This window comes from Apodemus sylvaticus, chromosome 12 (assembly GCF_947179515.1).
Source record: "Apodemus sylvaticus chromosome 12, mApoSyl1.1, whole genome shotgun sequence".
In the NCBI taxonomy this organism is placed as follows: domain Eukaryota; kingdom Metazoa; phylum Chordata; class Mammalia; order Rodentia; family Muridae; genus Apodemus; species Apodemus sylvaticus.
Genome location: NC_067483.1, coordinates 88,092,848 through 88,106,736, shown reverse-complemented (window position 1 = coordinate 88,106,736; position 13,889 = coordinate 88,092,848). Strand labels below are relative to the sequence as shown.

At 41.6% G+C, this 13,889-nt stretch overlaps 1 protein-coding gene across 4 annotated transcripts in view; it reads right to left on the bottom strand.

The window, feature by feature from the left end:
- Lin9 (lin-9 DREAM MuvB core complex component) overlaps positions 1–13,889 on the bottom strand; it is a 48,871-nt gene that overhangs the window by 10,623 nt on the left and 24,359 nt on the right. For all 4 annotated transcript variants that reach the window (XM_052200413.1, XM_052200412.1, XM_052200414.1 and 1 more), the window contains 5 exons: positions 13,599–13,756; positions 12,065–12,198; positions 11,288–11,407; positions 10,935–11,036; positions 5,870–5,950 (listed from right to left, as the gene is read on the bottom strand). In XM_052200413.1, coding sequence (XP_052056373.1) covers positions 5,870–5,950; positions 10,935–11,036; positions 11,288–11,407; positions 12,065–12,198; positions 13,599–13,756 — 595 coding nt within the window. The remainder of the gene's footprint in view (positions 1–5,869; positions 5,951–10,934; positions 11,037–11,287; positions 11,408–12,064; positions 12,199–13,598; positions 13,757–13,889) is intronic.

Below are 13,889 nucleotides of genomic sequence, written 5' to 3'. Positions count from 1 at the left end.
TGGATATTTTGACTGCAAATATGTCTCTGCACCACCCATGGCAGTCCCATGGGGAGCCAGAGGAATAAAGGGAATCACTGTAATGTAACATGTCAAATAGCAGGTTAATCAAGTGGGGAAGAATTAGCTGTCAGGTTACATATGAACTTCCTAAACGCTAGCATGAAACCACATCGGTATAGTAACTTCATGCTAGAACAGGTCATGTTGTAGGGCTGGGCACAACGCAGTAACAAGAGTGTCGGCTGGCATATGTGAGAGCCTAGGGTCAATTCCCAGTATGGAGGAAAAACTAGTTTTGTTTTGTTTTTGATACAGAGTCTCACCGTACAACCCTGGCTGGCCTAGCATATGCCACATGCACTGGGCTGGCCTTGAACTCATGAGATCTGCCTGCCTCTTCTCCCTGAGTGCCCAACAGTTATCCTCTTGCTTGTTAACGTTTTTTTTTTGTTTTAACTCAAGTTTTAATATAAAATTGGGCTGGTGAGATGGCTCAGTGGTTAAGAGACTAACTGCCCTCCCAAAGTTCCTGAGTTCAAATCCCAGCAACCACATGGTGGCTCACAACCATCCGTAATGAGATCTGACGCCCTCTTCTGGTGTTTCTTTCTTTTTTTTTAAAATAAAACCATTTATTTATTTATTTATTTATTTATTTATTTATTTATTTATTTATTTATTATATGAGTACACTGTAGCTGTCTTCAGACACTCCAGAAGAGGAAGTCAGATCTCATTACGGATGGTTGTGAGCCACCATGTGGTTGCTGGGATTTGAACTCAGGACCTTCAGAAGAGCAGTCGGTGCTCTTAACCATAGTCAGTGCTCTTAATCGCTGAGCCATCTCTCCAGCCCCTCTTCTGGTGTTTCTAAAGACAGCTACAGTGTGCTTACATATAATAATAAATAAATCTAGAAAAAAATTTAATATAAAATTGCACAAGCATATACAGATCAATAGATCACTGCTTAGTAAACACATCTGTATAAAAACACAGATGTGTAAAAAGCTAAACACTCACCTATCATAAACATGCCAAGAGGAAAAAACAGCTGTTTACACAAAGATCTGTATACCAATGTTCACAGCATTTTAGAGAAATTGAAAACTGGGACAAATCCAAGTGCTCATCTATAAATGAATGGATAAAGTATGGCACATCACAAGGGGAAGTGTGACTCAGTGGTGCAAGCCCAGGGCCCTGGTTTGATCACTAGCACTGAAGGTAAAAAACAATGGTGTATTCTGTCACTAAGTATGTGTATCTCAAACTTCTTATGTGAAAACTAGGCATGAAAAGGACTCATATAGACTGTATGATCCTATTTATACAATATTCTAGAAAATATAAACTAATCTTAACCCATGATGTCAGACAGCATATCAATGGCTGCCTAGAAATCAGGGAGAGATTACCAAAAGAAATCTTAGAATAGCAGGGAATGGTTTTCTGTTTAGCAGAGCATATGGCCGTGGTTTCACAGGCATATGATCCAATTATGAAATCCATGCAAGTACAGCTGACTGAGCATCAATCCTATGTCGACAAAAGTAGGGAAATTAGCTGGGTGGTGGAGGAGTACGCCTTTAGTCCTAGAGCTCTGGAGGCAGAGGCAGGTGGATCTCTGTGAGTTCCAGGCCAGCCTGGTCTACAGAGCAAGTTCTAGGACAGCTAGGGCTACACAGAGAAACCCTGTCTCAAAAAACCAAGGGGAGGGTGTGGGAGGATTAGGTAAAGTAATAACAGAGAAACCCACCTAGTCCAATTAAGAGAACACCAATATCCTATAACCCTACCTGGGGTATTTCTATTTTCTCTTTCCAAAAAGACCATTACCACAAATTCATAGTTTTCTATTAACTTTGTTTTATAAAATATGAGAAAACTTTGTTTTCTCAAAATATTTTGTGAGAAAGCACCTTGGTATGTAGTTCTGGATAGTCAAGAGCTCACAGATAAACCAGGCTGGCCTGGGACCTGCAGTGGTCCTCGGCCCTTTTCCTCCTAAGTACTAGGACTGGGGCTAAGGCACCTCTGCTGAGGTTTACACATTAGGTCACCTGCTGCTAAACAACACTCCTGGTAAGAGTCAGTGGCACACGGCCATGCTGCCCTCCTTGCTGGTCTCTGGGATGCCTCTAATTTAAGGTCAGCACTGCTACTGAGGACATAGTACATACATACACCTTTTTTCCCAATGGGTAGAATCATCCTGAGTTGTGGAATAGAAAGTTTTAACTTGTAAAATTTTTACCTATCTTTGGTATTAGGTCTTTAATAGTCATACATGATAACAAATCACACATACACATGAAATAATTTGTTGTTCTTGTTGTTGTTGAGACAGGGTCTCTCTGTGTACCTCTGGCTATCCTGGAATTCACTCTGTAGACCAGGCTGGCCTCAAACTCAGAAATCTGCCTGCCTCTGCCTCCCAAGTGCTGGGATTAAAGGCATGTGATACCACCGCCCAGCGAAATAAAACCTTTAAAGAAGTGTGAATGGTACTTGTGTATTCACATTACCCTGATCATTAACATAGTTGAACATCAGTTTGTTATAACCCAGGTAGGCTTTGAACTCACAACATCCCAAGTGCTATTATTATAGGTACGTACTCCTACGCTGACTTGCAAAGTTGTTTTTTTTTTTTAAAGATTTATTTATTTAAGTTATATGAGTACACTGTCACTGTCTTCAGGCACACCAGAAAAGAGCATCAGATCCCATTACAGATGGTTGTGAGCCACCATGTGGTTGCTGGGAATTGAACTCAGGACCTCTGGAAGAGCAGCCAGTGTTCTCAAACACTGAGCCATCTTTCCAGCCCCACATGTATCATTTTAATATGCTAAGGAATACTGGAATAATCTAAAATAGAAAAGATATAGTGAGGTTAATGAACTCAAACGTTCACTAACTTACTAGTACTATTTACATTGATCCAAAAAAAAAATCTAGTTCAGAAATATACTCTGAAAAACGTCATACAATGTTTGTGGGTTTAGGAGGATGGCAGCTCACTTGGTTTGGCTTATTGCAGAAGGACCTGAATGTGTAACCCAGCACATGAACTGCGCACACGTACTGCTTATAACCCAGCACAGCACTGGGCAGCAAAGAGAGGTGGTTCTTGCAACTAGACAGTCAACCTGAACCCATGAGCTCCAGGACCACTGAGAGAGCAGACACACACTCCTGTGGAAGTGATGGAAGAAGACCTCACACTCAACTCTACTCTCTAAACAATACATTACATTTATGCATCTGCACATCCAAGTACACACACATAACACACACACACATACACAGTTTTTTTTCCCCTGGGTGAAAAGGAAACTTTAACAGACTAATTTTCTTTTCTTCTTCTTTTTTTTTTTGGTATAGAATAGAGTTTATTCCGGATAAAGGGTGGGAGTTAGTGGTAGAGAAAGGCAGAGAGAGAGAGAGAGAGAGAGAGAGAGAGAGAGAGAGAGAGAGAGAGAGAGAATGAATATGAATGAATATGAATGAATAGAGAAGTGGAGTAGAGGCCGGCCATGACCACGTGGGGGGCGGGGGAGGAGAGCCCAAGGGGCAGAGAGGTGAGAGTAGGATGTGGGAGAGCGGGGAGAGCAGGGAGAGCCAGACTACTTTGAACAAAGTGCTATGCCTAATCCTTAGAGGTGAAAAACAGTGAAGTACTCAAACTATTTGGTAAAATTAAACATAAACTAGCTTTTAACTTAAGTATATTTTAGTGTAGAGGCTAGAAAGGGTAGATAAAAACACTACTAGTTCATATTAAACCACCTGAAATCAGAGCAGGGTTTCTCTGTGTGCCTCTGCTTCCAGAGCACTGGGAGTAAAGGTGTGTACCACCACTGCTCAGTTAGCTCACATAACTTCACAGAAGGAAAGAAAAAAAACCACATTGAATATATTTTTGATAGTCTTAGTAATTCCCAATAACTTAAAAAAAAAAAAACCAAACAAAACCAAAAACCAAAAAAGAAAAAATAAACCAAAAAACAAAAACAAACCCCCTGTAGATATTGATTGATTGATTGTCAACAATCTTTTGAACAAATCAGATATTAGCTCTTTCCTTACATAAGGGTGAATGTTTTGGAAACATATACTATTCCACAACAATTTGCTACCTCTTACCTTCCTTTATCCTGTACATCTGAGTCTAAGTTGTAGGCTAGCTGTCTATCTATATCCATCTATCCATCTATCCATCTATCCATCTATCCATCCATCCATCCATCCATCCATCCATCCATCCACCCACCCACCCACCCACCTATCTACTTGGGCTATGATTTGAAGCCAGACCCCACTGAACTATATACCTCGAGCCCCAGGTTTGTTTGTTTTCTTTCTTTCTCTTTCTCTTTCTCTTTCTCTTTTTTTCTCTCCTCCTCTCCTCTCCCCTCCCCTCCCCTCCCCTCCCCTCCCCTCCCCTCCCCTCCCCTCCCCTCCTCTTCTCTTCTCTCTCTCTCTCTCTCTCTCTCTCTCTCTCTCTCTCTCTCTCTCTCTCTCTCTCTCTCTCTCTTTTGGCGGCTGTCCTGGAACTCACTTTGTAGACCTGGCTGGCCTTGAACTCAGAAATCCACCTGCCTCTGCCTCCCAAGTGCTGGCCCAGGTTTATTTTCAAAAGATGCCCTGGTAAGAAAATAATCTTGCTGGTATCTTTAGTCTGAGCACTTGGGAGGCAAAAGCAGGTGAATCTCTGTGAGTTTGAGGCCAGCATAGTTTATAATGAGAGTTACTTTTATTTTTTAAGATGTTTGTTTGTTTCATGTATATTCGTACGCTGTCTTTATGTACACCAGAAGAAAGCATCAGATCCCACTACAGATGGTTGTGAGCCTCCATGTAGTTGCTGGAAATTGAATTCAGGCCTTTGGAAGAGCTGTCAGTGCTCTTGACCACTGAGCCATCTCTCCATAACTGAGAGTTGCTTTTAAAGAATGATTTTATGTAAATAGTTTCAAAGAGGCTAGAGAGATGGCTCAGCAACTAAGAGTACACATGGCTCCTCCAGGGGTATCTGTATGAACACATATAACATATATTCACACAGACACAGACATATAAATAAAATGAATCTTAAAAAGCCCAAACCTTCACTACTTCTTTATTACAAATAAAACTGACCCAGTTTTTTGGACTTACCTGAATAATAAAATCTCTATCAAGTTAACTTAAATATGACAATTTAGTACCTTATTCTGAAGCACTTTTAAAAAACTATCGTTAAAATTTCCTTAGTGAGATGTATTAACTAGTCCTAGGAATTCTATGCTCATATAAATGATCCACGAGGCTAAACCATGCATTAATTCTATGCAACTAATGGGTAAGGTACTAACTATCCCACTGCTGAATTAGTAGCATGTACTCAATATACTAAGAAAAGAGAAAATAAAATAATGATTTAAAGTAATATTTATTGCAACCAGATGTGTTGACACAAGCCTCTGGTCCTGGCACCAGGAGGCAAATGCAGGATGACTGCCAGAAGTCAGAAGCCAGGCTGGTCTATACAACCCAGGTTGGTCTATACAACCCAGGCTGGTCTATACAACCCAGGCTGGTCTATACAACCCAGGCTGGTATATACAACACAGCCTGGTCTATACAACACAGCCTGGTCTATACAACACAGCCTGGTCTATACAACCCAGCCTGGTCTATATAACCCAGCCTAGGCTATACAACCCATTTCAGGCCACAAGGCACACAGCAAGACCTGGTCTCAAGTAAAAACAAACAAATGAGTCTCAAGGGTTTTTTTTCCCAGATAAAAAAATTAGGCCTCACCACTTTAAAATTAAACATGTAAACAAAGGGAAATAAATCCTTAAATCCTTACCAGCTTTTCTGCTTCTGTGTTCATTTCCCTTAATTTCTTTATATGCTCCTTTTTAATCATGAGAATTTTTGATAACTTAGTCTGTAGACAGAAAGAGAAATGTATAAATAGAGACATTCAGGTCTATCAAATTTCTAGTTTTCACCCAGATGTCCTAATGGTACATTTTAGTGCTTCAATATGGCAAAGCACTTTATTTTTGTTTGGCTTTGGTTTTGGTTTTTGGTTTTTTTTGAGACAGGGTTTCTCTGTACAGCCCTGGTTGTCCTGGAACTCACTCTGTAGACCAGGCTGGCCTCGAACTCAGAAATCCGTCTGCCTCTGCCTCCCAGAGTGCTGGGATTAAAGGCGTGCGCCACCACGGCCTGGCAACACTTTATTTTATACATGTGAACAATAAGCAAACATACTGTAAGCTCAAGCACAGAACACACACTCAACTTCAGCACTCAGGGCATTAAAGCAGGAGGATCACGTCAGAGGCCTTCTAAGGCTACAGAGCAAGTTCCAGGCCAGCCTAGTCTACATGTGACACTGACACTGACTCAAAACACAACCTATGAAAAGAAAATATTTTAAAGCTGACTGTAATTAGAGGTGGTGAGACGGCTCAGAGGTAAAGGCATTTGCTTACAAGCCTGACCACCTGAGTTTGATTCCCACATGGAGGAAGGAGGAACCAACTGGGCTGGTGGGTTGGTTGGTTGGTTGGTTTTTGGTATGGTTTTATTTGTTTTTTCGAGACAGGGTTTCTCTGTATAGCCCTGGCTGTCCTGGAACTCACTCTGTAGACCAGGCTGGCCTCCAACTCAGAGACCCGCCTGCCTCTGCCTCCTGAGTGTTGAGATTAAATGTGTGTGTACCATTGTCTGGCAGAGAACCGACTCTACAATGTTGCCTTCTGACTCCTAAACAGACACCATGGCACACACACTGTCTCCATGAGTAAAAATAAATGAACTTTTAAAAAAGGTCTTTGTTGAAGAAGAGGAGGGAGGGAAGAGAAAGAACTGATAACAGCATAAGATGTGGACGAGCTCTACCACATGCATGTCTCTAGACACCATCTCTGCAATATTAATGAATCAACAACTCATCAGTGACAGCCAACAAATGAAATGTCACAGCCCTATCAACTGAATACAGAACTGTCTGTAAGAGTGCAGCCTCCAAGGGCTGGGAATGCTGCTCAATAGCAAAGTGCTCTCCAGTGTGCACGAGGCACTGAGTTGAACTCCCAGCATCATACATCGTAGTCTGCAATCCCAGCACTTGGAAGTGGAGACAGGGAGAGCAAGGTCATCCTTGGCTAAATGGCAAATTCCAGCCCAGTGATGTAGACTTCATTTCAAACCAACAAAACAAAAACCGAAATCCCAATCCCCCAAAAAACCAAAGGGTATGCGTATGTGTATGTGTGTGTGTGTGTGTGGGGGGGGGCTACAAATCCAATCAAACCTCTAGATCCCATTATTAGGTTACTTATATAGCTACACAAAAACCTACACATAGATCTTTAGGACAGAATCAGAATTTCAGAATTACTGAACCCTGGAAGCAATCAAGACCTGTTAGCAAGTGAATGGACGGAAAAGGGGCACGTCCGTCCGTCCGCAGTGCAGGGGATAGGGATGCCAGGCCGTGAGAAGACACGGAGGAAGCTCGGATGCACATCTAAGATGCCCACCACTCCTTTCAGGCACAGTCCCAGCACTAAAGACATGGCTCAATACCTAAATCCCTTACGTTAAAGTTGTTACAGGAAGAAGGAGTTACCACTATGTCCCTGGGCTGAGCTCAGCCCAGGAGGCAAAGCCCTGGCAGTCTCGAATAATCTAGGGAGATAGATTTCTGTATCCCTCCCTCTGCCTACCGACTACTGAGCTAGAGAGTGTGACCAGTGGAGAACCGAGGCTTCCACAGCAGGCAGGGAGCCAGTGGGGAGGTTTCCACTGCCACAGAGACCCTCCAGTGTGTGTGTGCTTTCTCTCTAATTCCATCTTTTCTATAGAACTGTAACATCCCTTAAGGAAGGGCAGAAAGAAACTAGGAGTCTTTCCAAAGTATAAATACGCCCATTTTTCTTTATCAATTTGTTTCCTTTTTTGTTTTGTTTTGTTTTGTTTTAAATACAGAGAAACTAGACAGAGGGTTAGCAGCTAGAAACAACAACAAAAGATTTTTGTCCAAACTCTTATAAACAACACCCAGAGTGACCTTTACTATAATATTTTTTCTTGGGGATAATGGTAACAATATAAACTGGTTGACTGTAACAAATGCGCCATAATGGTGAAGTACATTATACAAGTGTGAGGCAGGGGGCTTATGTGAAACATCTGTTACTCTTAACTTTGCTATGCACTTAAAACTATCCACCCAGAAAACAAAACAAAACAAAAAACATCCATGAAGATCAAATACAGGCTGGAGAGATGGCCCAGTGGTTAAGAACACTGACTGTTCTTCTAGAGGTCCTGAGTTGATTCCTAGCAATGACATGGAGGCTCACAACCATCTGTAATGGAATCTGATGCCCTCTTCTGGGATGTCTGAAGTATATTATACAGTGTGCTCATATAAAGAAAATAAATAAATCTTTAAAAAAAATCAAATACATAAGCACCAATAAAGACATCAGTAGAGCAGACAACGGGACAATGTGTACACCTAGGTCCCCTTGGCTTACAGCTCTCTTTGGGTATGTCTTTCAAAGATGGTTGCAAGGGACAAGTCCTGACTTCATATTTTCAACCCTTCATATAAAAATAGCTTATTCACTCTGTAAGCCAAAAGGCATATTGCAAGACTAATTATTTATTATCTAATTAATATGAAATCCTATGAACATGCATATAAAACTTCTCTGAAATATTAGCCTAAAGTGTGAACACTGAGTATTTTAATGGATTACATTGCAAGTACTTTTATAGACACTGTATTTTAGGACTAGTCACAATCACCACTTTACTAAACCAGCTTAAACCTATCTATGTTCTAAATATTTATCCTTATATCCACACCGAATGTAGTTTTCACTTCTCACAGAAAACCACAACCAATTAGAATGCACAGTTGTGAAGTTCAGTCCCAAATGATATATCAACAACACAACTCTTGTACCTAATGGTCAGGGATCACCACAAAAGAGGGGTGGGGAGACTGTAGAGACAGAGGAGCAGGACATTTGCCACGAGACTGAGTAGCTAGAACTGCCAGGGAAGCCATATACATGCAGTCTCAACAGCATGGCTGCCCAAACAAGACCCGCACAAGGAAATACCCGCAGGCACGCCAATGTGAGCAGAGAACCACAGGCAGCTAAGGAATGCTAAGTGGAAGAAACTCAATAAGGTTTTATATACATGGGTGTAGAATTTTATATTAACTGGGTACTAAATAATTACATCAATTGGTAGTTGTCCAACACCAAATGGTCAGCCCTAAAAATCACAAACATACAAATAACATTATACCAATTAGTAGGTTGTATTCACACACACACACACACCAGGAATTAAAGAAAAAGAGGCTACAAATTTGAGGGAGGGCAAGCAGGGATTTATGAAAGAGTTTGAATGGAGAAAAAGGAAGGAGAAGATAATTTAATTGTATTATAATCTCAATAAACAAACAATGTGTATGTGTGTATTTTACTTGTTTTTTCAAGACAGATTTCTCTGTACAGCCCTGGCTGTCCTAGAGCTCTCTCTATAGGCCAGGCTGTCCTCGAACTCACAGAGATCTACCTGCCTCTGCCTCCAGAGTGCTAGGATCAAAGGCATGCGCCACCATTGCTTAGCTCAAAAACAAAAACAAAATTTTTTTTAAAAAGAGCATTCCAGACTAAAATATTATTTTCAAAAGAAGGAAAAGAACTGTCAAAACAATACTAGACTATGATTTTTAAAAATAATTTTTATTTTATGTGCACTATGATTTGCCTACATGTATGTCTGTGCGAGGGTGTTAGATCTTGGCTTTATGGACAGTTGTGGGCTACCACGTGGGTACTGGGAATTGAATCCTGGTCTTCTGGAAGAGCAGTTAGTACTCTTAACTACTGACTGACCCATCCATCTCTCCAGCCTCCTAGGCTCTGATTTAACAGAACTGTGTAATCTCTCATTTCCTGTTCTGTCTGAGTCTAGCCTGTAGCTAATAGCTTGGGCTGGCTGTGAACTCTAAGCACCGCGCTCAGCTTCCCAGTCTTGCTTCTTTTATCTGACCTGATTTAATCTAATTTTCAAAACCAATGGCTCAAACCAAGCACAGTGGCCCAAATCCTTAATCCCAGCACACAGAGGCAGAGGCAGGCAGGTCTCTGTGAACTCCAGGCCAGCCAGGGCTGCATAGCCAGACCTTAGCTCCAAAAACCAAACAAACAAGATAACTCATTGCATTTATAAAAGTCAGACTATTCTGAAAGACTGCTACATATAATGCTTCTATACATTAAGTCAGACATAAGATTTCTTAGCGTCTAATCCCTTAGTACTTAGTAAGTAAACAAGAATTTCTTATCTAAAAAAGGGGGGAAAACGAGACAATTCAAATTATTGTTTTGTTTTGTTTTTTTTTTTTAGTTTTTTTGGATTTGGTTTTTTTGAGACAGGGTTTCTCTGTGTAGCCTTGGCTGTCCTGGAACTCACTCTGCAGACAAGGCTGGCCTTGAACTCAGAAATCCACCAGCCCCTGCCTCCCAGAGTGCTGGGATTACAGGCGTGCGCCACCGCCCAGCTAAATTATTGTTTTAAGAATTTGACAGAGGTGGGCAGTGGTGGCACACGCCTTTAATCCCAGCCCTTGGGAGGCAGAGGCAGGCGTTTTCTGAGTTTGAGGCTAGACTGGTCTACAGAGTGAGTTCTAGGACAGCCAGGGCTACACAGAGAAACCCTGACTTAAAAATACCAAAAGAATTTGTCAGAAATAGCAGAGTCCTGAAAACCCACACAGTGACGGAAAGAATAATATGTAAAAATGTTTGACCCACAGAAAGACTCCAACCTTAACAACACTGAAGACATTCAGTTTCCAAGCAACAGGAGCATTTAGAGCAACTTACCACCTGGATAAGGAATTCTACTGGAAAGCCTCCTAGTGTCTCCGTGTCAGAGCCGGAAATTTTACTTCTCCAAGGGGACTGTCCTAGTAAAGGGTCACCGTCCTGAGGGCCAGAAGGAATCATCTACTCATTGACTATCTTTAGAGTGAATGTTCTGTTTAATAAAATTACATTAAAAACCAGTAATGAAGAAACTCCTTTCAGAATTGGAGAAACTATTTGCTTATTTTAATATCTGCCAATCAGTTCAATATAATCTAGGGAGCTCAAGTCTCAAGTGGCTGTAACATGTGCTCCATGAGAACACAGTTCATATTCAGTTCCACTCCGGAGGGCATGTCTATACTACTTACTGTAATCGGTGACTGGAGAGGGGGAGTATAATGTAACCGTGGGGGGGTCATAAAAAACCGAGAAGGCCGCTGTTTTTGTCCAAAGGCAGCGATTGGCATTGTCTCGTGAGGCTCGTTACTCTGTGAGAGAGAGAATAACCCACAGCACTTAAGAGAACTTATAAGTACTACATATCAACCTCCACCACAGCAGTGCAGACTGCAGTTACACGCGTGCATTTTCTGTACTCATACAGGTCTATGGGGCCTCCATACCAAGGCGAGCACTCATTAGCTGTGTCCAGTAGTAAAGCATTTACAGAGTGTGAGACTGGGGATGTATCTCGGCGGCCCAGTCATCACCACCCCTGCACTCATCCAAATCCAAGGCACAAACGCGAGCATGAATGCAGACACACACACACTCATGAATGCACGCATAACTTCCACATTACGAAATCAAGACTGATGAGTACCTCAGCAGGTTAATGTGTATTAGAATATCAAAAGACCTAGAATCTAGTCTCCATGTGATTATAAACAAAACAAAAAAACCCAGCTTTAGAGCTTTGAATAAGTAGTATTCTTTTTTTTTTTTTTTTTTTTTTGGTTTTTTTCTAGACAGAGTTTCTTTGTGTAGCCCTGGCTGTCATGGAAATCACTCTGTAGACCAGGCTGGTCTCGAACTCAGAAATCCACCTGCCTCTGCCTCCCAGAGAGCTGGGATTACAGGCGTGCATCACCACCGCCTGGCTCACTATAAAACATTTTAATTAAGTTTAATAAAACATTACTCACAAGAACTTCATAGTCAGGAATGGTATGGGTCCCAAGCCCTGTCCTATCGAAAGTTACTCTGTAAGTAGCATTAAGAGTGTCCACAGCATCTATCTGACCAGTAAACAGACCATCGTGAATGCCACGCAATCGTGCTGAAAAGAGAAACAGGGATTATATTTAGGACACACAAACACTTATCAAATAAAACTGTCCTAAGCATACACTTTAAACCCTAAAAATACAGTCTCACGGTCTACTAGTTTCAACATGACTATGTATTTTATTTTAGGTTTAAAGAATTAATAGTTTTTAAAATAAAAACAAAACTGCAAAGATGATTCTTAATTTGGCACATAAATGAAATCATATAGCTACTGTACTGGCTGGTTTTGTGAGTCAACTTGACACACGCTGGAGTTATCACAGAAAAAGGAGCTTCAGTTGGGGAAGTGCCTCCATAAGATCCAGCTGTGGGGCATTTTCTCAATTAGTGATCAAGGGGGGAGGGCCCCTTGTGGGTGGTACCACCTCTGGGCTGGTATTCTTGGGTTCTATAAGAGAGCAGGCTGAGCAAGCCAGGGGAAGCAAGCCAGTAAGGAACATCCCTCCATGGCCTCTGCATCAGCTCCTGCTTCCTGACCTGCTTGAGTTCCAGTCCTGACTTCCTTTGGTGATGAACTGCAATGTGGAAGTGTAAGCTGAATAAACCCTTTCTTCCCCAACTTGCTTCTTGGTCATGATGTTTGTGCAGGAGTAGAAACCCCGACTAAGACAGCTACCAAGCAGATTAAAGAAAAGACCACCATTTAGAATACAAGCTCCTAAAAAGCAAGCATAAAAACTCTGGATATCATACTTTTAAGCAACATATTAGAAGTAGTTTATTTTCAACTTTAAATAGGACTCCTGTAAACCCCAGGCTTCTCTAACCACAACAGAGCTAAGGATAACCTTCATCTTCTGACCCTCCTGCCCTCGTCTGCATGTCACTGTCACTTAACTCCAGTCTGAAGGGACAGCACATGTGAAAGTCATACGAACAGTGGCACTGAAGGCAACATTTCCAGGAAGGCACATCCCAGCCCTGTTCTATTTTGAGGCAAGGCCCTGCTGTGTAGACAGGCCATGCTGGCATCAGCTTCCCATGGAGCTAGGGTAACAGGCCTTTGCCACTATGCCTGACCACTTTAGTTCATACCGTAGAAGGTAGTATTGAATTAATATATATATTTTTAATGTACTTATTTTTATGTGTATGAATGTTTGCCTACAAGCATGCATGTGTACTACATGCATGCCTGGTGCCTTCATAGATCAGAAATGCGTATCAGATCCCCCTGGAACAGGTTGTAAGCTCTGGGCAGGTGCTGGGAACTGACCCCAGAACCTCTCCAAAAGCTGCAAGTGCTCTTAACTTTAGCCATGGCTCCAGTGCACTAATATTTCTTCCCTCTAGTGTACTGCTGCAGAAGCAGTTACACTTCCAGTGTAGAACCGACACCATCTGGGTTACAACTTGAAGAGACCCATGACTCAGCTTGCTTTTACTTACCCGTAACTTTGGTTCCAATAACCAGGGGTAGAGGAATTTCATCGGGGAGATCTTTGAACTGTGAAACATCTGCAACTTTCCTTTGTTGTAACAGCCTGATTTTCTGCCGCTTCTGTTTTAAGGCTGATCTCTCTTCCTCAAAAAATGCAGAAGAACATCTAGAATAAATTACAAATATCATATAAACTAAGCCAGGCCAGGCTAATGTTATAGTACGCACCTGTAATTCAAACACAAGTACTAGAAATATAATAAATTATGTTGGAAGTGTATAATCAGATAAATTTTGAG